Raw genomic sequence first — 26,615 nt, 5'->3', positions numbered from 1 at the left:
TACTGAATGTAATGGGAATGTAATGCATGGATTTTGATATCAGAGGGGGTCCTGGAACCAAACCCCAGCAGATACCAAGGGCTCACTGCCTATTATTTGACCTTCTCTAGTTGAGTGGTAACTGTATCTTTCCAGAATGTGTTGGACTATAATGCCCACCAACCCAAACCATCACAGTTAAGTATGAAGGCTCATTGGAGTTTCAGTCCAGCAACCTTTGGACAACATTCACATATCTCCACTAAAAATTATCATCCTACTTTTAAAAACTGTCCAGTCACACCTCCAAGTTGAGTGAAACTTACTAGTCTCTTGGGCCTGTTACAGACAGCCAAAATAAAGCTGCTTCGAGTCACAGTGGAGGTATGGTGTTTCAATGATGTATGCATCCTAAGAGTCCAGAAGCCACACCAAAGCCACGTTCCAGTCGTTAGGGCTGGAGCATGGCTTTGGTGCGACTTCTGGACTCTTAGGACACATGCATCATTGAAACACCATACCTCCACTGTGACTCGAAGCAGCTTTATTTTGGCTGTCTGTAACAGGCCTTAGTCAGTAACATTTACATATCCGCATGTGTACTGACAAGTACTTCACATTAATCATGAATTAAAAGCCCACTCATGCATGAGCCATATACAGCACAGGTGTAGCCATCTTTTTAGATCCCCACTTAAGGTGCCATGGCAGAGTTCCCTCCAGTATATCTTTATATATGAGTTCAAAACACATACACATGTACACAAACATTAATCTTACATTGTGAGAGTTTATTGCCTCTTACATGTCCAAATACACCTAATGATTGAAGAATGTTACTTTCAAAGCAATACACAGTTCAGAATCAGCATGTGTTCACTATCTCATGACAAGAAGTCAGCATAGTTTTGAGAATACCTTTTCTTAACACCAAGAATTCTTCAGAGCAGAATATATACATTATAATTTGATGAGGAAATATAAGGTGGGTAACTAACCCTTCAATCATTCATCAGTTCATCATTTTTTTTAAGTGTATAGTTTCATTTAAGCTTTTCTGGCAGAAGTGGGATATAGTTTTCCACTAGGGGCCAGAAGATAAAAATCCTTATTTGGTAAATATGGCACAAGAAACACTTACTTGCTAAATATATAACCCCTGCCAGCCTCAGTAACATGATAAGAGGATAATTATTACTAATACACATGATAGTGGTTTCAGTCGCAAAACATGGGATGGAATCCCTCAGTTAAAGCAAATCTCTTTATAATGTAAGGGAGGAAATTGTTCAAATATACAACAAATAATGGTTGCTTGTTTTAAAAAACAAAACAAATACACATTTCAAACAAGTGTGTCTCTAAGGAAAGGGAATGGTTACTTTGGTATTATGGCATACTCAAGAGTTTTAATGGACAAAGGTGGCAAATATTTTTGGAGACTTTGAATCTAAATTAAGATTTGAATCTAAATTAAGAAGTGTATCTTCTTTTGGAGAAGAACTTCTTTGGTGCTCATACATGCAACAGAACTGCAAGTTAGATTTCAACAATAAGCCTAGCAAATCTATACTGTAGTGAAGCTGGATTGCGTAACAAAACAAGCCCTCTCTTGCTTGCTGGTTGGCCTATCAACATTTCCAGCAGTCCTGTCAAACTAACAAACCCAAGAGCTTCACCACAGCCAGAGGCCAATGAAAAGTCCCCTTGAGTAACAAAACCCAAAAGAACTCTGGAACAGTGTGATGTCACATCTGGCATAGGGTCAGGCCATAAGCCGAGAACAAGATCTTTATGTTCACTTGATGATACATTCACAGTATCGGAGGAACTGCTTTCCTTTGCCTTCTCAGAATTCTCTCTCTTTTTTTTTCCTTTCTGTTTTGACACCTTGCTTTTAAATCTATCACTGTGTTTAGGTTCCTGAGGACCAAAGAAGTGCTGGCCTCTGTGAAGCTGTAATATGTCTTCTTCTGTGGGAATGCAAATCATTGTGTGCAATTCAGGGCTACCTTTTCTAAGAAGGGACAAACTGACCCATACTAATGCCCTGGGATAACACCGATACATAGGCAAGAGAGCATCTTCAGACAGTTCTTTCTGATCTAGCTTGGAAGCAAGGCATTGTATCCTCCGATTTTTGTGAGATGGAGGTTGACACCAGACTGCCACTTGCCTTAATAACTTCTTGCTCCTGTCAAAAAGAAAATAGATTAGGTTTTCACACAGTTCAGTACAAACCAAATGAGACTTGCAAAAGAGGTTACAGTCTAGAGTGCTCTTGTTCTGGTCAGCCATGCATTCCACCAGTCTACTTCATTCTACATCCCTTATGCCCACTCTTATTTCTTCCCCTCCATAACATCGCTTCGTGTTCTGTGGCCCTTGAGCACACTGATTCTTCACTGAACTGTTTTGAATGGTTTTCTACACTCTTGATGATTTTCAAAAAAGATTTTTGTCATTATGAAAACTTTGTGGCTTCCCAATTGCCTGAAGACACCTGTTGATCAGGAATCTCCCCACTCTAAATCCAACACTCTAACTACTATACAACATTGCATATAAATATATAAATATAGATTTTCATAGACATAAACTGACAACTATGTGTGAGTTTAGTATGTCCACTTAAAACAAAAAAGAAGGGAGTGTGAACATTCTGCATCTGTATCTTGAGAAAGGGTGCCTATGGGCAACATGGACCTCCCCACGGACATTTTGAGACCCTCAACCTGCCCAACATTTCCCCAGTTTTTTGCCACAAAATACCACCCAACAATCCCTAGGGGCAATTAGGGAATTTTTCCATACTTTGGAGAACAGCCCTGGGGCATATTAAGATGTACAGCGCTGTGTAAATTTACAGCGCTTTATAAATAAAGGTTAATAATAATAATAATAATAATAATGAAAAGCCTTTTTTTAAAACATAAAGTGATCTGAAATTTGGTTTCTGGGACACTTCCTATAGATAAAAGATCCAACACAAATCAGGTTTGAAAATGCGGTAAAATTGTTCCAACACTTTGGTCATCTGGGTGAAAAAATATCAGTTTTTCCAGTAGTGGGAGACTAATCAGAATGCAGCCCCTCAGGATCCACTAGGGGTCCAAGGAGCACAGCTAACCCCCAACTGCTGGCCAGTCCTGCTATAACTGGTCAGATTGCTACTAGTCAAGAATGTCAGTTAATGCTTATCTGCAAAGAGCATTCTCCACAAAATAAGAAACAATTGTCAAGAAGAAAACACACCAATCATGCAATACGTGAAACTGAAGAAAAGATGGGGAAGTAGGGAACAGCATGGCTGTTAATCTGAATGTCATTGCCCAGGCTGGCAATAAGAAGCACAGAAGCAAAAGAAACAACTCACTCTCAGATAGCCTTTCTCAAATTTTTAACCCTGGGGGAACCCTTAAAATATTTTTCAGGTCTTGGGAAACCCTTGTATTGAAAGTATCATAGTTACATCTCACAAAAGATTTATTTTTCTATCACATCTCTCGCTGAGTCCCTAGTGACCTCTTGCAGAACCCTGGTTGAGAAACCCTGCTCTAGGATACAGCCTTTGTTTCAAAATAACAACATGGACACCTAAAATATCTAGGTAGATATCATCCATATGATGCCTGATCAGTTTTCATCAGTCCTAGATGATGTACAACCAATTACATGTAGGACAACAGAAGGTGCATTCCAGCAACATTTGGAATGGCAAGTTTTGTTTAGGGAGATCAATGAGCTCTTCACACCTGAGAACGCAGAAGCTCTGGCTTGATGTGGTTTCATCTTCCTTGCATAAATCAGTCGCCTTTTTTTCTTCTTCCATCTGCATATTTTGGGAGGACATCTCTATTTGTTGATCTAATGCACATGTCACAGGAGATTCCACCTCATGTGCCTCAGAGCTGAGTCCGAGGGAAATCTCTTCTCCAGATGCAGAAGCTTGATTGTCTATAGCTGCAGCATCTGTGTATTTTCTGTTTTTACATCTAGCCTCCCAGTCATGGGTGAGCTTACTCCAGGGACAGAAAAAGGGTGCCAGGGTCCCATGTTTAACATAATTTGCCCTTTTCGCAGGAGGCCGCCTATTATTAAAAAAAAAATACTTTTCATTTTGTAGTAACAAAACATGAAGTTCAAAACAAAGTTTCCTGTTGTTATCCTTTACTGAAACTCATACATCCACTCTTTTTCTAACTAGCTATAATGTTTTTATGTCTTTAGTACAGATGGACAATTCTCAGTTTCACTTATTATTGGTTTCTCATTTCTTCCAGTCCTCAAAGCATTTAATCCCATTTCCAGATTCTGACTTAAAAAACAACAACATAAAAATATATGTTTTCATGCCTATTTCCCTTAATATATGCATTTTTGCACTTAATTTTGCCTAATGTATGCACTCTGCATGAGCAGTCCCCACGTTATGCTTTTTTCCTATTTCTCCCCATTAACACTCATTTGTGTGTACCGTACTAAGAAATTGGAATACATGAGGAAAATTGTGTTCCATTTTGCATACTGAATTGTAAAGTGTAAATTTGTTAGTACACACCAAAAGGTGAATAGAACTAAGTTTTTCCACATCTGTAGTTCTTAGCCTAGCCCTTTGCAGGGCTGAGTATCCCGCTTGATGGGGGTAATTAGCTTATAACTGTAAACCGCTTACTGCTCAGTGTGGTATGAAGCGGTATACAAATGAAGCTGCTGTTGCTATTTCCATATGAGCACCTTATATTTCAGTTTATATCTTCTGTCAGCCCCAGCCAGAATAGTCAGTGGCCAAAGATGACAGCAGCTATAGTCCAAAACATTGAAGACAGCAGGATGGAGACTGCTGTCTTAGTTATAATAAACTTCTAAAATTTCACTTTTAAAATTTCCTTTGATTTCTGAAAAGGTAGTTTCCTGAACATTTAACATGAATGTTTCTATAATTATAGCTGTTTCTATCAGAAGTATTATTAATTTTACATGCTACATATCTTGTCCTAGGTCATCCACATATATTTTAGTTTGTTTGGATTAATTGGGATTTCTGAATAGTGACTGAGCCACAAGAGAATGCCAAAGTAAATGTGTCCTTCATTATTACACCTTTAAGTCACTTGCAGGTAAGCCATATTGATTCCACTTATGTCCAGAAGCCTTCTGTCCAAATCCTAAACACAACTGCCAGGATCTAAAGGCAACTTTAAACACATGCTTAAATGGATTTGTCTCCAAAAGCAGACCCTCTGCTGTCCATAGGTTACTTATGAACAGCCCCACCCAGGTTCAAAAGAGATATACCATGCATGCAGCACAATGGGAAGTTCAACAAACAGGCACAAAACTCATATGGGAAGAAAACTATCTGGGAAGTTTTTGGGTCACAGTTATCCGCTAGCTCATTAATTTCACATGATTTCATTGAGACTACACTCATGATCATGATGTTATCCTATGGAGACCTATTTAATTTAATTTTATTGTTAGCTATTTTGATCGTCTTCATCTGAAGGGAGGAGGAAAGGATGATACCTTTCACTTTTTTTTAGTCTCCTCAAGCAAGTAAAAATTAAGAAGGCAAAATGCACAATCAACTGGGTTCTCTAAACATAATGGACCAGGCTTCTTAATCTAAATTGTAGACATTTACCTCTTAAACTTTTCAAGAAGATCTCTCTCTAGTTCATTGGCAAACTGAACACCAGCAGGACAGTCTGGATAATCGTGGGGCACATGAGGTGTTCTCTTATACAGGGAATGTTTCAGAGCCTCTTTCAAGCCACCTATTCGTGCACCTTGATAGATCTACAAAGCAAAACCATCACAATGTCTTGGAAGATTCCAGGTGCAAAACCTCCAAGAAAATTCTTAGACAAGTACTCCCTACTTCCCTTTTCACTATGGAGTTTTAGAGGGTTTATTTCAAAAGGATTGCCAAATTCCAGCACATGAGCAGTTGTTAACAGAAGTATCACAACTCTGGTCCAAGAACTTTTAACAAGAAAGCCAAACTTTCTGAGAACTATGCTCAAAGACTGGGACATATCCTAACCATCAACAGCTAAGGAACGGATTGTTCTTGATTTCCTTACAGCTCTTGAGGGTAAGGGCTGTTCGACAGTGGAACACAATTCCTTGGAATGCAATGGAGTCTCCTTCCTTGGAAGTCTTTAAACAGAGGCTGGATGGCCATCTGTCGGGGATGCTTTGATTGAGAGTTCCTGCATGGCAGGGGGTTGGACTGGATGGCCCTTGTGGTCTCTTCCAATTCTATTATTCTATGATCCCTTCAAAAGTCATTCTTGGACAAGGGTGGGCACAGTGTGGCCTTGAAGCTGTATGCAGATCCAAAGGCTGGTTTTGCAAAGATCAACAGCCTTTCCTGGAAGGCTGCGGGAGTATTGATTCACCTTTTTCACAGGTTGCAAGCATGCCCTCCACTACCATAGAGAAATATTCATTTGTTAAAATCAGCAGCAGATTTCCAGTTACCTTTGGGTTTCCCCTTAATTTTGGTTGTCTGTGTTGGTATCAGCTGAAGAAAATTGGCTCCCTGATCTAAAGCAGTTTGGCCCTCAGACCCAAAGCAGCAACCATCCACTTATGATAATTGGGAGTCCCTTCATTTATTAGAGCCTTCTTCTCAGATAACAAAGGGTTAAATGTGGAAGAATGTATAGTTACATTTTAATGAGGGATTACATCACAGCTGATAAAATGGCAATGGTCCAATGAGATGTGCTGTTGGGGAGAAGCATAAATTATTTGGGGGGAGGTTTTAAAAAGCCTGTATGCAACTTGAGGCTGGTTTAGGACTGCCTATCTGTCTGTTGGCTCTCATGAGGCAGACCACGAGAAAGCTGGTAGAGCTGGACAATGGAGTGCAGGCTCCCTGCTATCCACAAACATCAAACACTACAAATCCCATCTGAGCTCTGAGTAAGAATAGGAACATGTACCAGTTAGTGGCATCAGGATTTTTGGCCGGTTACAAACCGGCACTTGGGACGTCCACAGGACGTCCCATTTTAAAAAAGGGGCGTCTCTTCTAGACACCCCTGGGTCTAATACGGACTCTGTCCATACAATATGGCGCCGGCCGTTCCACACAGCCGGCGCCATCTTTACGTATCGGACACTGTGCGTCCGAACGTGTCGCGGCGCCTGTGACGTCATGAATGCGCCCCTGGCACCTCGTGACGTCACAGAGGCACCGCAGAAAGAAGCTCCATTTTGGAGCTTCTTTTTTGCTCCGTAAGGGAGCCGCGCGGTGTGGCTGCGACCCCGTTTTGTTTTACTTGTTGGCTGAAATGATTGTACTCTGCTACTTATACTGTCTGCCTGTGCATGTAGGACAATTTGGTCCTTTATGTAGTGATATCCTTTTGTTCTAGAACTCCTCTAGTTACAATAAAGCTTTTCTTTAAAGTACTCTGCCTCTTTGCACTCCTTTTCACATGCCTTACTTTGGCTAGTTCTTCCCTAATTTGGCCAGGAAAGGTCCAATGGAATTCTAGAAATGTCCCAAGGTGTTGCCAAGGTGTAACAAGTTAAACACTGGGTGGTAGCCATAAATTCCTTTTTTTTAAAGATAAAGGGTGGTCTTAAGGGATCCCATCCAGCTCAACAGGAGATATGGTGGGCTATACAGAACCTTCACACCAATGTGCCAGGTGTGGTTGGGCAATTACTGCTGGAGGGATACTTTGTGCATCATGTCCCACATTTCTGGTTCCAACTCATTCTCTTTTAATCATATAGAATCGCTCATTGTTTCACTGCAGAGGTTTGTGGAAGCTGCCACCACAAATATGTAATTTCATAATCAGTATAATGAACTAGATGTCAGTAGGAGCAAACGATTAGGTAGAAATACTTGAGTCAAGATTGTACGGTGTCAATCTGCTTGTACAACAAAGATCTAGATCATTAAACTGACAATGTCAACAGTTTTACATTTTCACTGCATATGCACTGTGGCATTCAGGACCTTATCACACAAGCAGAAGTCGCACTGTGCCAATGACAATCACTGCAGCAACAATGGCTAGAACAAATGAAGCCAACATTAGTATGCTAGCAGGGATTCTGCTCCATTATGACTCAGCAGAGTCTTCTTGGCACCAGTTCAGTTCCTTCTTTCTCATTTCCTGTGGTCAGGAATCTTTCAGCAGCTAGGCTATTAGGTACATTTATGTACATTTAAATAAAGCACACAAGTTATTATCAATTCGGAACAATCACTATTTTAGTTTGCATTTTTTAGCCTTACCAAGGACAGGCAGCGTGGAATCTGTGGGTCTCATGAAGTCTCCCTTGTTTGCACTATTGTTTGCACTATTGCTGGCAAATTTTGTTACGTTTCCTGGAAATGTGTAGGGAGTTCAGTCTACATTAAAAATGAGGTGTGCCGCCCTGTATGCCTTGTTTAGTTGAGAAAAATGCTTTGTCAGCACCCCGTGAAATTTGGGGTCACAGAAGATTCAGCAGCAGCATAAATAAGAAAGAGATCACTCTTGTAAAGGCCTGATTTTTTTTGCAGGTGGCTTTGGGAATAAGCCATGGGCTACATGATATCAAATAAGTAACAAATTGCCCATCCTGGCTTAGATGCTAGTATTATAAATATTTGGGGATGGCCATCAAGTTTCAAAAATCTTGAAAGAGCATCTCTATATGTTCATGTGTGTACAATATTAATTTTCTCACTATATTTCAATCTGAAACATCACTTACAAAAGGAAGCCAGAAAGCCATGCCCCAGCCTTTGGGGAGATAAATATCCCAGCCACTTCCCCAACCTGGTCGATCTTGTCCAGCTTTTTTTCCAGGATGCTGAACCAAGAGTATAGGAATTTTGGATTCTTGAGGGCCCAGGTCAAGATGTGATCCAGGCACCAAGAGTTCACTTCTTAAACGATTCAATTCCTAAGGAAAAGGTACAAAGTACTGTGAAGTTAGCTTTTCTTAAAAAAAAAAAAAAAACTTGAAAAACACAGAAAAAAGATTGTTGCTCCTAACTGTGAACACTCTGACCTATTGTTATCTTAAAATAAGTAGTTGAACATCCTCTGGTCCATTCACAGAATACAACATTTTGTCATTAAAGCTGGAGTTTCACATGGACCCTAGCCTCTCAATCAAGAAAGAAAACAAGGAGAATTGCAGGACCATGCAGCGTAGCTCTACACCCGTAAGTCCAGAAACCATGAGAAACTGATCTCCACAAATACTTATACATTACCATAGTGAGCCTCTATATCAGAAGGAGATCTCCCTTTGTTTTAGAGCACAAGCACTTGTTTTTGCTGCTGCTCTGCTGAATTTCAATTGTGTAGTGGCGCTATAAGACTAAAATCCTAGCTTTTTCAAATAGATGGCAAATCAGTGGCCATGATACAGAACATGTCAAATTATACAAATACTTTGGAGCAATACTTCAACTTTCCAGTGTATGGAAAGGGAAGTCTACACATATCAGGAATGCCTGGACCAGTTGCTGCCATTTTGGGGTTTTTGTTTTCCAAGGAAGGCTCAGATATTCTATGATAAAGTATTCCAGGAAAAAGTAATACCTCAAGTTTTCTATGGTTTTTAACTGTGTATTTATAAGGACTTTTTGTGTTATGTTTCACTTTCATTAAATGATATTAGCCTTCATTTGGTACCAGTATTGGCTGCTGTACTGCCACCCATGTTTATACAGTGTGCTAGGAATATTTGTACTTGTGAGCAGTCTTTGCTTTTCTTATTTCTTATTGCCTTGCAGCCATCTGGCTTGTTTCTAATCTGTGATCCTAAGAAATTACATTGTTATTGCTGCTGTTTTAGGAAGGGAATGCAAACATGTTTTAATTTCGAAAAATTATCTGACTTTACCTCTAAAGAACTAACAGCATCACTACCACTACTTACTTGCATTGTGTTCAAAAGAACCCTGCAAGGTAGTTTAGGCCACCAGTTCAACTTCTGGACTGAGAACAGATTTAAAGATGAGTCTTTCCAAACTAAGCACAGCACTCTAGCACTACACCACACTATGAAGATCCATAAGCAAACATTTCAAATGTATGGTTTCATATCCCAAAAGTAGGTGTAATATACACACAGACAAAGACAAACTATCTGTATCCCCGTTCTCTATGGTTAACGCTCAAGTTACCTGTTCTGGCATTTTGGTGTCTGTGACACTCTTACGAATATTCTGGTCCCAGAGAAAACTCTGTGCACATTCTGCAGGCACGCCTTCTAAGATCAGCTGTTTCACTTCCTTATTCTCTAAAAGAAAAATGGAGAAGCCCATTATGCCAGAAAGGCTAGCAGCTGGCAAACACACAACAAAAAAGTCCTGTGGAATCTTAACACATTTTATTTAGCCTACAGTTTTATAGAGTACAAGAGAATTGCACAAAAGCAAACTGTAGAGATTATTAATGCTTTTAACCTTAATAATTTTCAGGTCACAGCATCAGAGAAGTATTTGTATGTTTATCTTAAGAGCATAATGGCCTTTGTACTTGGTTCAAGAGGACAAAGAGCAAAAAAAAAAAAAAATGAATAAAAGCAAATGGACATTAAGGACTAGAAAAAATGAACATGACCATAACATTATTTCCAGGAGTTTATCGAATTGAAAAACTTCTAATTTTATGTAAACAGGAAACATTTTGAATAATATTTGCTTTAAAAAGCAGGAATAAAGATAACAAATTCTGCTTTCACTTTAGTGTTAAATTATGGAGTTCCTAGACCTTAGTTTATCAAATCAGATGCTGATGTGCCATTTGCTGATTCTACAGTTAAGCTTTATGAACACTTTGTCTAAAGAACCTCTAAACAACCTTTTACTCTGATCTTCATAGAGTGCATGCAGGAAATCAATTTGCCTGATCTTTATTTAGACAGCTGGCATTAGGTTTTTAGGGTGTGTAAGGACAGTTGCTGTGCTTATATTTAATGTTGACAGTTGTGAGAACATAGGTTTATTGTCTTCATTTTTGTTTATCTTTTGGTATGCAGGTTGCATACAAATCAAAAATGGAGAAAAGGGGGAAATGAGTTACATCCTTAGCATATCAGAACATTTGCCTAAAGACTATAATTTTGACTGTGCTATTCAGAAGACTTTATCAACTTTAATACACAGAATTTTTTTTATAGATGAATATTGATGTGATGAGAAATGTCGTTGCTCTTAACTATTTTGTAGAGACTGTAGAACCTTTGTGAATAAAATGCATTGCTCATGGGAAAGATTTTCTTGCCAGGTAAGAAAATGAAATAATAAACAATTATAGTGGACAATTAATTTGCAAGTATACAAAAAACAAATGCATTGTTTTCTCTGTGAAGATCATGATGACTCAAAGAAAAGCTGTGAAGCATTTTCTTTTAAAATGCTATCTTCCCTTTGGCTGTTTGCAAAAGGGGTCTTCAATCATCCAAGCCATTGCTGTGTTCCCCACATGTATCCATTTAAAATCTTCTCATTCTACCCCTTGTTCTTCTGCCATCAGCTTTGGCTCACATGCACTGCCTGCAAGCATGCACTGCCTGCAGAATGTCTTGAAACAGAAAGTGTTGTTAGATTCAAAAGTAAACAGTGAAAGGCTCAAGAGACTGCAAGTGACAATTTGCAAGTCCTGACATGTTCCTTCTGTCTCATATATCCAAAATTCAGATCCAGGCTTTTTAAGACTATAAAAGATGCAACAGACCATGATGCATTTGTGATTATAACACAGTCATTCACTAAGTATACATCAAACTACAACTGCTAGACAGCAGAGGCAAGGAGAAAACCACCTCTACTGCAGAGCACCTAAATTGGTTGCATTGGGTTCGGGGACAGAGAGAAGAGTCTGATAAAGGGGAGCACTCTAAAGGGACCACAAGTAAGCAAACACACATATGCTTTGCTCATAGAGAAACCAGGCATTAGTCTCTAGCTCAGTGGTCCCCAAATTGTGCTCTTTAAGGGATTTTGGACTTCAGCTTCCAGAATCCCAGATTATTGGCCAACATGGCTGAGGTTTCTGGGAGCTGAAATCCAAAATCTCTTAAAGAGCAAAGTTTGGTGACTACTGCTCTAGCTTCTTCAGTTAAAGGTTCCCAGACCACACAGCTGAGAAAATACTCTTCCCGTGAAGATACTAGTCTGGTAGACCAAATGTATTAACTACCTAAATTCAACTGTGGTACAGATATCTCAAGTGAGACTAGTGCCAAAATGTGGATGTATTAAGAATTTTATTTAAAAGTATGTTATATCCTCAAACCACACTTACAGGAAAACAAACAATTGTGTACAAATAAACTGTCAGAAGGAAAAAATTATGAACAAAGTAACACACAAGTAGGTTCAGTGACACCGAATACTGAATTCTTGGCTTTGTATTTCCAGTTACAGATAAGAATTTCCATATTTATGCATGCACTACAAAGCAAACATTTGATTTACTAGGAAGAATTATTAACCCTTCCCCCTGAAAAGTACATTCACAAGAAAATTCAAGCAGGTGGAAATGAAATACTGCATCTGAGGTTATAGCACCTGTTGGCCTCGCCAGGATTCGAACCTGGATCATCTGTACCATTTAACAGAGGCTTCCATTGAGCACAAGACCAGTTTGGTGCCAGGTCCCTTCCTCACAATTGCTACATAACCTCTACTTAGTGAGTGTGCATCTGTTGAATTTATTGACTACAATGCTAAGTCATAAGAGGACCAGTATGCTCAAACACACATTACCTTAAACTGGTATGAATGAGACTATTTTACTCTTCTACAAAAACATGATGGATAATGACATACTTTACCTTGATATTTTTCTGGATTTGGCATGGCCTTTGATCTCTTTTTTGGCAAATTCACTCGAGGATCCCCAACAGTCAAACCCAGTACAGTACCTGATGGAATGTCTGATGAACTTAACTCTTAAAACACACAAAATGGATGCATCATTAAAAAGAAAGCTCTGCCAGCAAGTATTACTAGTATACAAAGACATTCTCCATGGCATCTTCAGCTTTACCATTGTCTTGCTAAAATGCAAACACTATCATATGTGTGGGAAATGGTCTATGAGTATATCTATTTCTATACAAACTGCTTCTGACCTTAAACCCAGGACTTTTTATGGCATCAAACTGTGTCAACTGCTGTTCATCTGTGGTTTCATTGTTTCAGATATAAGAAAGAAAATATAACTTTTATTTTTATAAGTAAATTGTTGTGTTGTACATTAGTTTCAATTATCTCATTTCTTTAAAAAACTTCATTAGCTTTCCATTTCTTTTTGTTGCTTTAAAAGAGAAAATGGCATATCTGAAAAACCCCAGTCAAAATATCTCTAAAACGCCCCTGAAAACTAATTTTTAAGCTACTTCAAACTGGTACTCATTACACAAATAATTTAACTTCACCTCAACATGTTACATTACTTTTGGAATGAAAGTTCATCATGCTGCTGGTATCAGAAAAGATAGTACATTTCTGGTAACTGCATTACTTGCAACTGGTTACTTCTACAGTAATCTAAGCTCTAATCCCATTAAATAAAAACTCTGGCACTTGCATAACAACATCTCTCTTAGTATGTGATACTGTGCAGCTTGGACAAGGCAAGACTGGTTTACACCACATTTTATTATTTTTCAAACATTATGTGCACTTTTTCAGAAGAATGGAATGAAACTCTATTTCACCTAATAGTGAAGGAGGCACAGAGAACTAGGATGGCTTATCATAACTGTTCTCTCCACTGATGGATATGGCTCACAAGAGCATAAAGGCCCAGAATCTTATTTGAAGAACAGCTCAATAGCAACAGAAAGAGTTACCAGTTATCCAGCCCCAGCAGCCAAATGTCAAACAATCTAACATATTAATACAACGGACCATTGTTCAGTGAAACATTAGGAATGCATTAACAGCAGCCCATATGGAAAGATTAGGAGCACTACTAGCATTTTACCTTGCAGCAATTGAAACGTGGATTCCTGACGGAGATGAACGGACACCTGATTAGGGTTTTGGCATTTTTCTATCCACCAACTATTCATTTCAGAATCTTTGGAATCCATTTCCTAGTAAATCAATAACAACTTGTAAGGTATTGATGAAATGCCATCTTCTGCAAAGGATCTGTTTCTTCATATTTATCTAGAGCTAAGTTCAGGCAGCAATAAAGTTGTTTTCAGAGATAAATATAAATCCCTGGAAAAACAGTAATGTACTGACATGAAACCCAACTTTTGAAGACATGGCCGAAGGTTGGAGTAAGTATGCAACAAGAAGTCCAAAGCCTGGTAATACACAACGACACACCTACATCTCTGTGCACAACAGCAGTTCTTTCTCCTATATACTGAGCTATGGAACATGTACCAGGGCAATATATGAGAAGGAGATAGGCAGGCTAGATGTACTAAATCCATGGGTCTTCCTATACATACTGAAGCATGTTATAAGCTTCCAGCCACACAAGTATGTACACCTCTGACATACTTTGAATCTGTAACACAGGAAGTTGGATCCTAACATTTTAATTCTAGAAAATCAACACCATCTTGGGAATAGCAAAAGAATGAGTGTGTCAACTGCTGATCTACTTACTGTATGTGCAGAAGCAACTTTGAGTGCTTCTGTAAGAACACAGTGAGAGAGGGGACCAATTAATCGGTATCTGAGGATCTCCATTGTCAAATCACTGGAAGAGACAAGAGTTAGATATTAAAATGTGAAATACTGAGACAGCATGAACTGATTAAATAAACAGAGCTTTATCAGAACCTAATCAAGTACAGTGATTACCTTATCACAATCCCAGTAATCTGTGATGCCCAGCAATAGGGCTGGTGTGGATCTCTGGTTCCATCACCAATTATTTTTTTCACTGGGACAACCACCATTTCTCCTCCTTGGTTTTTCCTCTTCCTTTTCTGGCCAACATTTTCAGCAACATACATTTTACTTTCTTCTTGAGCCAATGTTGGAACAGGTTCAGGATTACAAATATCCATGGGTTCAGAACACTGGAAGACTGTTTTTAACTCAGCCAGTATGTCCTACAGAATAATGGGAAGAATGGCTGAAGTGTGAATGTCCTGTTTTAATGTTTCAGCAAATACAATAGTAGCATGCCTTGAAATAAATGAAGTCCTAAGATTACTTATTCTCAATGTTCTCTATTAGTCTATAAACTGAACACATCTACTGATTTGCTAGGCCTTACTGCCAAAAGGAGCCATGCTCATAAAAAGAATTTCAGTTGCTACTTAACAGTAGAAAAATGTTATGTAAAACATAGTGTATAAACCATCTTTCTAAGCCTGGCTTCATTTTTGCCATACCAGGTTTCTTCATGTATTTTTGCTACTACTTTCAGGAGAGGCCATAGGCAGATCAGTGACAGAACACATACTCTAGAAGCAGGAAATCATAAGATTCAGTCCTTGGCACCTGGTAACTGGTTATGTGAAAAATTTGTCAGAAATCCTACAGAGCCTTTCTTTGTTAGTACTAGGCTAGGTGGACCAACAGTATAATAAGGAATAAAGCAGCTTCCTATGATCGTCTTACTGTGGCAAAGGAAAAGAAGCTGGTACTCCATCATTTGTACGTAGCACTCCAGGCTCTAGGCTGTTAACATCGTCTCCACCTTTGCAGGAGGGATTCATTTGAGTTAGGGTTCCACATAATGTCCACTCACCCACTGGATTAAGATGCCATTTAGCTAAATAAGCATGTAGACTGGTCAGCTTACATTTTAAGTCTTTTAAATACAATGCAAGGGTTTTTTGTTTTGTTTTCATAAATAAATATACAAGAAAAACAAAATGAAACTTTTACCTTGTAAGTATTGAAATTTTATCTTCATTTAACCAATCTCTATTAGGAATTTCTTTTAAATTGCTCACTGTTTAATTCTTTTTTAAAGGTTATTTGTTCAATTTTATGATTGGTGGGAGGGTAGAAAAATTCTGATTGTGATTTTAATTGTCTTATGTTTTAAATATCTGTTGTAATCCGCCTTGATTCCCATTGGGAAAAGGGGAAATAGAATATATTTATTCTTCTTATTATTACCTGCTTAAAGGCTGGGTGTGTCCACATCCACAACTGTCTGCTTTGAGGAGACTCATCAGACCTATTTGTGGGATTCCAAATGAAAGTAACTGGACCAAGTGCATCTTCAGGGTAGCGATCTCTCCGGTATAGCATGACAGCACCTTCACGCTTCCCAGTAAGACAAGGAACAGCTGCAAATGTTGGACCTGAGGAACAGTGTATTCAAAAATGAACCATTTTCAAATCACACAACAAATGCTGAGAATAGTGCCCCTTTAGACCCCAGAACAGTTTTAGTTACTGGGGACTAGAACTATTCAGGAATATTTACACAAGCTGAAACCTGATGGAGTAGACTAGGACTATGAGGATTTCCCCTTATGATTTCAGAGCTGGGTACTCCTAATTTCTTGAGATTTTAAAAAGAATTTACCTGTCTTTTGGAAATGTGAAGTAAAAAGGAAAATATTGCTTAATTCCCTCTCCATTTTCCATAAGGTAGGCTTGTTACTAATCATTTTCCTACTCAGTTATGGCAACTAAGAATTTCTCCAGGTTATCAAGTGTAGACTTATTGGTAAATTAGAATGCTTGTTTCATTTCCTCTTTGTGTAGGAAATGTACCATGTATCAAACTCTGGGTGCATCACAGAAATAATGTCGTCACGCCACTTTAAATGTAGTAACTCCATCCTACAGAATACTGGGATTTGTTGTTTTACAAGGTCTTTAGCCTTTGCTGCCAAAGAATGCTGGTGCCTCACAAAACTATAAATTTCAGGATTCTGTAAGATTGAGCCATGGCAGTTAAAATGGTGTCAAACTGTATTATTTCTACAGTGTAGATGCACCCTCTGGTTATACTCTAAATCACAGTTGGGATGGTCTCCAACAAACAAAATATGCAAGTGCTCAGTAATTGCATCTCTCTTGCACGTGGTATTTTCTTCATTATTTTAACTGTTGCTTAGACAAGATAGCCAAACTGCTTTGAGCATCTCCTCCAAATCAGAATCAAAACTGGTTTGGATAATTATCTATGCATGTACATGAAAAGCTACTCTAAATATATGATAAGCAATTTGTGTGAGAAGGTTACATTTTATTTCATAAACTTACAATATACCTAATTACATAAATACATAATTTGTACATTATATAGTACAATAATGAACTATAATGATCAATATCAACCGCAGAATGGCTAATGCTAACTCCCATGGAAACAGTAAGTATCCAGCAAGATGGGAAGGGGGAAAAAACCTACTCAAAATACTTAGTTGTCTATTATATCATTTCCCTTTGACAATACTTGGCTGCCCAAATGTGAACAGGCTTAGCATTGCCCAGCTATAGAAAACAGAACTATTCTAGACTAAGTAGTCAGGATCAGATCATTTTAAAAAGCAGTCTGAGGACGTATTACCTGCATCTACATTACACATTCGAGCAAGTGCTGTCAGAAGCTGCTTCTCTTTTCCAATCAACTCCAGACAACAGTAATATGATAAATCCTGATATAAAAGAAGAGCTATTGAATTTCAAACTGTAAAAGAGAATCTTAGCATACCAGAGGGGCAAGCAGAAAATGGAATAATTTATTTTGTTTTTAAAATGTGAGCTATCAATTCCAAACTACTTTCAGGTGCTCAAAGAACATACAGAGGGAGGAAAGCACAATAAATCCAACAGAGGGACCTATATATCAAACCAATTATGCTGCACTGGCTGACAATGTCCTAGTAGCCTTTGCAGTAAAAGGATTTTTCAGATGGCAACAGGATGCAGGTAGAACCTATTAACTGGTAGTCTTAAGAGTTGTACTGGACTGGAGAAAGTTCAGCCCCCGGGTTGTATGTGACCCACCATCCCTTTTGCAGTCTTCTAGTCCCCACTACCCTGCTGAAAACCTCCATACCTTCCCACACACACACCCCAAGGGGGAATAAATCATCCAAGAAGAATCAACAACTGATCCAGGAGTGACAGATTACTTAATTTCAGTTTCCCAATCCTCCTCCCACCGAACAAACATGGAAATTGGATATGACTTTTTGTCACTTTCGAGTTGAATTTTGAAGGGCTCTGCAGGATGCCAGATAGGCACAGGGATAAGATGCTTGTGGCAGCAGCTCTTCCAAGTTGCTTAAATCCAAGATTTAGCTGCACTTCGAATACTGTGTAGAATTTTGCTGACCACATCACTGAAAGGATAGATTGCATAATCTGAAAGGATAGCTGAAATAACACCTCTTGATCAAAGGTGAAGGGGGGCTACTTAAGATATACAGTGGTACCCCGGGTTACGAAATTAATTCGTTCCGCCGCCGCTTTCGTAACCCGGAAACTTTCGCTAGCCGAAATGCCCTTAGGCGCTAATAGCGAAAGCCGCGATTCCGTGTGAAATCGCGCCGAAAAGCACCAAATTTTTTTTCGTAACCCGAAATAACCTTCGTAACCCGGAAAAATGTTTTTAAATGGATTTTTTTCATAACCCGGAAATTTCGTAAGGCGGCGCATTCGTATCCCGGGGTACCACTGTAGATAGTATTACACAGGAGCAGGAGAAGGTAGGTAGCTTACAAATTCATCGAGAATAAAGCCTCCAGTAAGGGATGGGTTCAGAAGCCAGTTTTCTGCCCTCCAAGTATCTCATGGACTATTAAAATGCCAAAAAAGGGGGGAGTGGCAGAAAGTCCATTTGTTGTTAGTCAAATTTGGATTTTAAAAGGTAAAAAGAGCAGGATGGCCCTGCAACATATTTTTAAAAGTGGCAAAGCCATTAATTATACCAAAAGTTGAGAATTTTGGACTGAGACAAGAAAATAATTAAAAATGTCAGGCACAGTATTAGATATTTTATGGTAAGATGGCATTAAGGACGTTGTGCATCAATCCACAATCTGTGTTCTTCCTACAAGCAACAGCTTCACATTATTAAATACAGCACAAAATCCAAAAATTAAACTAAGTTTTAAAGACAACATGGTATACTTTGCCCAGAATGGACAAACAAACAGTACCTGGAGGAGGCAATGATTGGTCATGGCTCGGTAGCAGGCCCGGTAGCTCTTTGTTGTGGGTCTGTCTCCTAAGCAATATCCCCATTTCTTCACCATATGAAACCTTTTTGCATGCCAGATGTGCGTTTCCAACCAGATATTTTTCTTTTGTCTGCGATTGAATTCTGCCACCAAGTTTGTATGGCGTCTTCTGGCTTTACGACATTTGCTCTTTGGGAGGTCTTTCTTTAAATGTTTAGATTTCTCTGTCTGTATTATTAGAACAAGAAATATTATTTTTCTTGTACCAACTGTAGGCCAAATAACTCTGATAGCATAAGGCACTAAATAGCTTGGGCCCAGGGTACCTCGAGGACCGCCTCTCCCCGTACAATCCGCCCCGCACACTCAGATCATCAGGGCAGCAATTGATAAGAATTCCAGAGGGGAAATATATGTCCACTTCTAGGAGGGCCTTTTCCATCTTGGCCCCCAACCTCTGGAACTTGCTGCCCTTTGAGCTCCGCTCAACCACTTCCCTAGCCCAATTTAAGAAGGAGTTAAAAACCTACTTATTTGAGCAGGCTTACCCCTGACCTCTGCCCCAGAATACTTCCTCCCCCCCCCTTTTTTTTCGTGGTCAGCATTGTTTTGCCGGTATGAATTTTATGAATTGTATTATTATTATTGTATTGTTTTAACCAATTTTGTATAGTTGTAATGTTATATGCTGCATATTTGCTGTACACCGCCTTGATTTTAAGAAGGGCGGTATATAAATAAAATTTTTATTTATTTTTATTTATAAGGGTGGGAGGAGACATGCAGAACCCAATGATTTATCTTGAAGAGATATTCATAATCCCTTGGGTGCTTGCAGCAAAGAATGAGTGCCAATGTGGTGTAGTAGAGTTTTGGACTGGGACTTGGGAATGTGTATGTGTTTTTATACCTACTTTTAAGGCACTTGTCAATTTGTGCCGACCCAATAATTTCATAGTGTTTTCTTAGACAAGAAATACTCAAGTGGTGGTTTTGCCAATTCCTTCCTCTTGCTATTCACTGCCAGACTCCCATCCAAGTACAAACCAGAGCTGACACTGCTTAGCTTCCAAGCTCAAATGGGATCTTGTGCCTTTAGGGTATTTAGGTCCCAGCAGGCTTGGGAGATCCAGGGGGTCATCCAGACTCTACGTTTTTTAAAGTGTGACTATGTCACTATCTCACTCACACATTCCATTTTTATTGTTCAAGCTATTTTTTTTTTTACTGGAACTACATCTATTTGCATCTCTACGAGATCTGTTACTCACATATGTCAGCACTGCAAATAAAGATGGATTCGACAATGCAATATGTTCAAGGCATGCAGAATTTTATCCCGGGTCTATTTGCATCAGTTATTCACACAGTTGACAATGTAATTTTTTGGGGAAAACTAGGGAAAACCCCAAAATAGTGGGGTTAAGTGGCTTTTTGGCAGCCCCCCACAAACTTAATGGGATATGTTCAAAATGCATCTGAACAACAAAGATTCAGCCCAGATTCTACCAGGATTATTTTCACCATCTGAATAACCCACAGGTTCAACACCCACTAAGCCATGAAACTCACTGGGTAGCCAGCCACTCACTCACTCGCTCGCTCGCTCGCACCCACACATTGTATCTCTCCCTAGCCACTCTGACAGTGTTGCTATGATGGTAAAATGGGGATGAAGGGAACCAGATATTCTACTTTTAGCTCACTGGAGAAAGGGTGGGTGATATATGTAATAAAGAAACAAGTCTGAAGAAGTCCCACAGAAGCCTGCCATGTCCTCTTATATTAGCACTCCCTTGTGATTCAAGGTAACTAGATTCCTACAAATTGTTTTAAAAGTAACAAGAATTATCATCCAGTATACCACAGTACTATAGCTGCAAGTTAATGGGAAAAATAAAGCAACACCTCTATTCTGGCAAGTTCATGGAGTCGCCTGGGTAGACGCTTGATATTGTGGCTCATAGCTCGCCTCCTCATGTGTCTAGGTAGAGACTGAAACACTAAGGTGTTGGATGACTTCTGTGAAACTGCCTTCAGCATAGCTTTCATTTCAGCAGCACGAGCTTGAACAAAAGGAGACACTGAAAGAAAAAAATAAGTTGCTCAGGCAATGAACCCTGATGAAGAGAAAGAGCCTAAATGAGTTCTCTACTTTGCAGCAGTGAGGGTTTAGAAAAGTCCTAGCACAACATTTTATGCTGTTCCATCCAACAGCTGTTGGGTGGTGAGGGAACTGACGGTGATGCTATCTACCCAGAACCCTCTACTTAACCCAACAACGGCCTGCTGTGATGCTTTTAACAACTACTTTGCAGACAAAATCTCTCAGATAAGAACCCATTTGGATGCCAACGTTGAAGCAAAACCAACTACTGAGGTGTCCAGTAAACCCGTTTATGAGATTAAACTGGATCAGTTTGAGCTTGTGAGTACTGATGACGTGGACAAGATCCTTGGAAAGGTAAAAAAGACAACATGCCTCTTGATCCCTGCCCATCATGGATGGCCGTCCAGGGGGGTGATGCATTGATGGCACTTCTTAGACGTATCATCAATGCTTCCCTTGGGGAGGGTCATATACCATCCGCTTTGAAAGAAGCGCTCGTTAGACCGCTCTTGAAAAAACCCTCCCTGGACCCACTGGAGATGAAAAATTATAGGCCTGTTTCTGATCTGCCATTTCTGAGCAAGGTGATCGAGAGGCAGTTGCTCTTCAGCTCCAAGCGGTCTTGGATGAAGTCGATTTTCTTGATCCATTTCAAACGGGCTTTAGGACCGGGTATGGGGTTGAGACTGCCATGGTCGCTTTAACTGATGACCTTCGTCTAGCCATCGACAGAGGGAGCGTGACTCTGTTGGTGTTGCTGGACCTCTCAGCGGCATTTGATACAGTAGATCACGATATCCTTCTGGAACGCCTGAGAGAGTTAGGAATTGGAGGCACTGCTTTGCAGTGGTTCCACTCCTTCCTCTCGGGCAGGTTCCAGAGGGTGATGCTCGGGGACAGTCTCTCTTCAAAAGCAGAGCTTAATTGTGGTGTCCCTCAAGGCGCCATCCTGTCCCCGATGTTATTTAACATCTATATGAAGCCACTGGGAGAAATCATCCGTGGATATGGGGCCGGGTGTTATCATTATGCTGATGACACCCAAATATATTTCTCCATGTCCCGGTCATCAGCGACAACGACAGATGGTATCTCTCCCCTCAACCAGTGTCTTCAGGCAATGGATTGGATAAGGGAAAACAAGCTCAAGTTGAATCCAGACAAAACGGAGGTACTTATGGTAGGGGCCCCCAAACCAGGGATTGGGCTGCAACCTCCAGTCCTAGAGGGGCTCACGCTCCCCTCAAAGGACTGTGTTTGCAATCTGGGAGTGCTTCTTGACCTGTCGCTTCAGATGAGGAATCAGGTGAACGCGACGGTCAAGAATGCCTGCTATCAGCTTCAGCTGATACGCCAGCTGTGCCCTTTCCTGGAACAGGGTGACCTCGAAACTGTAGTACATGCTCTGGTAACCTCAAGACTTGATTTTTGCAATGCGCTCTACATGGGGCTACCCTTGCGCCTAGTCTGGAAACTCCAGTTGGTACAGAATATGGCAGCCAGGTTGGTCACAGGAACAGCAAGGAGTGACCATATAACACCAATACTGAAGTCACTCCACTGGCTGCCTATCAGTTTCCAGGCACAGTACAAGGTGTTGGTTATCACCTTTAAAGCCCTACATGGCTTGGGCCCAACCTATCTCAGGGATCGCCTGCTTCCATATAATCCGCCTCGTACACTCAGGTCCTCTGGGAGGAATCTATTACAGCCCTTAAAGACCAGGTTGACGGCGACCTCCCAGAGGACATACTCTGCAGCCGCTCCCAACTTATGGAATGGTCTGCCGGACGAGATCTGTCAGATCACCAATCTAGAGAGCTTTAAAAAGGCCATTAAGACGGATCTCTTCCGGCAGGCCTTCCTGGAATAAAATGCTTGGCCACAAATAAGACTTCCCATTCAGTAAACTCTGCCCATGATGATTTTTATTTAGCTTAGTCGGTTTTAATATGTAGTTTTTAATCTTACATTGTTTAATCTTGTTTTAAGGGGGGGGGGGGGGTATTATGTATATATGGATGTATTTTAACCTGTTGTATGCCGCTTTGATTGCCTGGCAAAAAGCGGGATAGAAATAAAAATTTTATTTATTATTATTATTATTTATTAAAATCAACTTAAAATACATGAATATACTAAAAGAGGAGACCAAGCCTCAACTGGAGTTTTCAAAGGCACTGCACAACATCACAGACATGTAGTAATTAGACATCTTTGATTAGCTACCAAGGCTAGGTAAGATTTGTGAACCTTTGTTGGATTATCAATGCTTATGCAAGATAGTATTTTTTCCAGGAGAGTAGGAAAGTTAAGTTTTACAGAAGTCCATTCCTTCCTTTTACAAACCCCAAATAGATGGCTTAGGTAAATGCAGGCAGATAAATAAAAGTTGCATGCTAGTAAATTTTGTGGACTTGTTTTCTAGACTGCAAAAGGGATGAAGTCATTTTAGGACACTGCAGTATTTTATGAACAAACGTAACAATGACTTTATTCTACTTTTCACCTATTTTGACATGAACACCTCTATGATCATTACACTGAATTTTTTTTCCCCAAAAGAACTGCTGGCCCTCATCCCCTTCCCCACCATCACTCCCTTCTCCTTTTGTGTCGTGTCTTGTTAGACTGTAAGCCTGAGGGCAGGGAACCGTCCAATTAAAAAGATTCTATGTACAGCGCTATGTAAATTTACAGCGCTTTATAAATAAAGGTTAATAATAATAATAACAAAAGCAAGTTACTTTTGTGTGCCACTTATCCGTAGGTTAAACATAACTTCTTATGTTTTAAAAAATAATTTATTATTATTATATTTAATCTTAACACAAGAATCTGAGATCAAAGCTTTCGAATTTCTACTTGAGGACATGCCAAAAGAAGAGGGGGGGCACAAGAATTCAATGATCATTGCAGCTCACCCCTATTATGCTAAACCAGGTTCAGCCACTGTAGCCCTTGACATCCTGATGGACTGCAACTCTCATCAGTCTAGTTAGCATAGACAATGGTTTAATGTGATGGGGGACTTTTTTCCATGAAAAACAACTGACTTATGGGAAAAATCATTTGGGAACCAAGATTCAGGCACAGCTGAATCTGAAAAAAGGGTAAACAAACCTACAGTGCATCCAAGTCAAAAGGGATTGCACTGCCCTGGCTAGTACATAACTAAACATATAGGAACCACAGCAAAGATTGACCGTATTTTGTGGATGCTTACCTGTCACATATTTAGGTATTTCATGGAAAGGTTTCTGATTCATGAAGCTCTGTTGTGAGGTTTCAAAGCGCTTATCTATTGGTGGATCAAAGAAACAAATATTATGACCCAAGGTAAGTGAACTACACACTGGATACATAGCTACAATCCATACCAATGATTAAAAGACTGTAAAGGATACCATCTATACTGGTGAGCTTATATTATGGAGTCATAGTCCATTTGATCTATTAAGTATAAAAAAAAATTAAATATTTAAATAGTATTTTAAATACAGTATCTATACTACAGTATACTTGGACTACAATTTCCAACGTTCCTCGCTATCTCATTTGGAACAACACTGATAGACAACTGAGATGCTTTTAATTTTCATGCAGCCGTGTCTGCCTCTCTTAGTTTGGGGAGCTACTTCAGCCAGGACATTTCCACCCCCAGCAGATGTCTCCCTTTCTGTGACCATAATGAACTATCACTCCCGACGCTGCCACTAACCAACTTGCATTTATCTATTTATTTTGAGTATTTATATGCCGCTCTTCAGCCACAAAGGCCCTCAGAGCTTTCATGGCCCAGTATGCCAGACAGGTTCTTTTGGGGTGAGGAAGTGGGTGTCAGATTTTGCCCTGAGCTTAGCAGTCAATGGTCCAATACAGACAGGCCAAAATAAAGCTTCTTCGGGTCACTTTGGAGGAATGATGTTTAAATAATGCATGCGTCCTAAGAGTCCGGAAGCCGCACCAAAGCCACGATCCAGTCCTAAGGACTGGTGCACAGCTTTGGTGCAGCTTCTGGACCCTTAGGACACATGCATCATGTAAATAGCATACCTCCAAAATGACCTGAAGCAGCTTTATTTTGGCCTGTCTGTATAGGGCCAATGTTAAGCAGTTCTTGGAATAAGGATTCACTTTTACTATTTAAGTGACTCTTCCGTTCAATTTTTTAACTCCCAGGCTTATTATTAAAGTCAATAAAAGCTGTAACAACTACCTGTCTTCTTGTGCTGAGAGGTTTTGTCACCACCGTTGGGAAAGTATATTTCATTGTGACTAGGCCCACTGTCAAAGGGAAAAGTCACACTTGAAGGCTGATTCTTCATTTTCTTGGCTCTTTTCTTTTCTTTTGCCTTTGACATTTCTGCAGAAGAAAAAATAAGGCATTTAAGGTACAATCCCACATCCATTGCGTAGAGTCGGAATCACAGTGAACATACACATAGTGACACAAAGCTGACCAAGACAAGACCCACATTTCTCTGATAGCTAGCTGAGAGTCATCTCAGTGTTTGATTAGTACAATATTGCCAGTTCTTCTCTTCCATTGCCCTGTATGTTTTGGAGTCACTCTGCCATTCTCACACTGCAGAGCTAGATGCTGAGTCAAACACAGGCTTCTTGCCACTACTGCATTTCATCCTTTCCAGAATAGATTAGATCAGTGGTTCCCAAACTTTGGTCCTCCATTTGTTTTGGACTTCAGATCCTAGAAGCCCCAGTCAACTTGACCAACAGCCAAGAACTCTGGGAGCTGAAGCCCAAAACTTCTGGAGGACCAAAATTTGGGAACCACTGAGAAAGACTTAGTCTAGAACAGCAGAAAATCTTAAAACAGCAGCAGCTGTTTGGGATTGAAAAGGTTCTGGTTAATTACTATTAGTAAGAAGCCAGCGTGGAGCAGTGGGTTCGATTCCTGGATCAGGCATGAAACCCAGTGGGTGACGCTGGGAAAGTCACATGCTCTCAGCCTCTTGGGAAGGCAATGGCAAGCCTCCTCTGAACAAATCTTGGCAAGAAAACCCCGTGATAAGTTCGCTTTAGGGTCGCCATGAGTCAGAAATGACTTGGAGGCACACAACAACAACAACAACAACAACAACAGAGTAAGAGGCTAAGAGCTGGGAGGACATGTCTGACATTTCAACCTTCTGTCCAGGAGGGATTCCAAAATGTCCTCCATTCTGAGCAGGACTAAGAAGCCCAGTCAAGTAACGCCACATTTTCTGTTTCCCCTTTTGAGAAACGGATCCACTGGGCAGTCTGCCCTCATGGCAAACAGAGCGTTAGGATGGATCCTTCTAAAGTCCTTTATTCTTTGGTGCAGCAGCAGCAGCAGCAGGCAAGACTCGCACCCAGAGCTTGGGGTGTGTGTGTGTCTTGGAGGGAGGAAGAGGGCAGCAAACGGTGT

The 26,615-nt window shown here is 40.0% G+C and overlaps 1 protein-coding gene across 3 annotated transcripts in view; it reads right to left on the bottom strand.

Annotated features, from left to right (window-relative positions):
- Nucleotides 1–749: 749 nt before the first annotated feature.
- The window catches only part of POP1 (POP1 ribonuclease P/MRP subunit), a 27,724-nt gene continuing 1,858 nt past the window's right edge, over nt 750–26,615 (bottom strand). For all 3 annotated transcript variants that reach the window (XM_089517690.1, XM_089517691.1, XM_089517692.1), the window contains exons 2-16: nt 25,422–25,568; nt 24,429–24,503; nt 21,001–21,176; nt 19,072–19,320; nt 17,475–17,562; nt 16,067–16,254; nt 14,792–15,045; nt 14,594–14,687; nt 13,953–14,064; nt 12,796–12,912; nt 10,139–10,254; nt 8,713–8,904; nt 5,627–5,781; nt 3,735–4,070; nt 750–2,173 (exon numbers count right to left, since the gene is read on the bottom strand). In XM_089517690.1, coding sequence (XP_089373816.1) covers nt 1,519–2,173; nt 3,735–4,070; nt 5,627–5,781; nt 8,713–8,904; nt 10,139–10,254; nt 12,796–12,912; nt 13,953–14,064; nt 14,594–14,687; nt 14,792–15,045; nt 16,067–16,254; nt 17,475–17,562; nt 19,072–19,320; nt 21,001–21,176; nt 24,429–24,503; nt 25,422–25,568 — 2,954 coding nt within the window. In that variant the 3' untranslated portion in view covers nt 750–1,518. The remainder of the gene's footprint in view (nt 2,174–3,734; nt 4,071–5,626; nt 5,782–8,712; nt 8,905–10,138; nt 10,255–12,795; nt 12,913–13,952; nt 14,065–14,593; nt 14,688–14,791; nt 15,046–16,066; nt 16,255–17,474; nt 17,563–19,071; nt 19,321–21,000; nt 21,177–24,428; nt 24,504–25,421; nt 25,569–26,615) is intronic.

This window comes from Sceloporus occidentalis, unplaced genomic scaffold, assembly GCF_023333645.1.
Source record: "Sceloporus occidentalis isolate IW3139 unplaced genomic scaffold, rSceOcc1.0.p SCAF_3, whole genome shotgun sequence".
In the NCBI taxonomy this organism is placed as follows: Eukaryota; Metazoa; Chordata; class Lepidosauria; order Squamata; family Phrynosomatidae; genus Sceloporus; species Sceloporus occidentalis.
The sequence above is the reverse complement of the archived record's forward strand: the minus strand, read 5'-3'. Positions and strand labels throughout refer to the sequence as shown.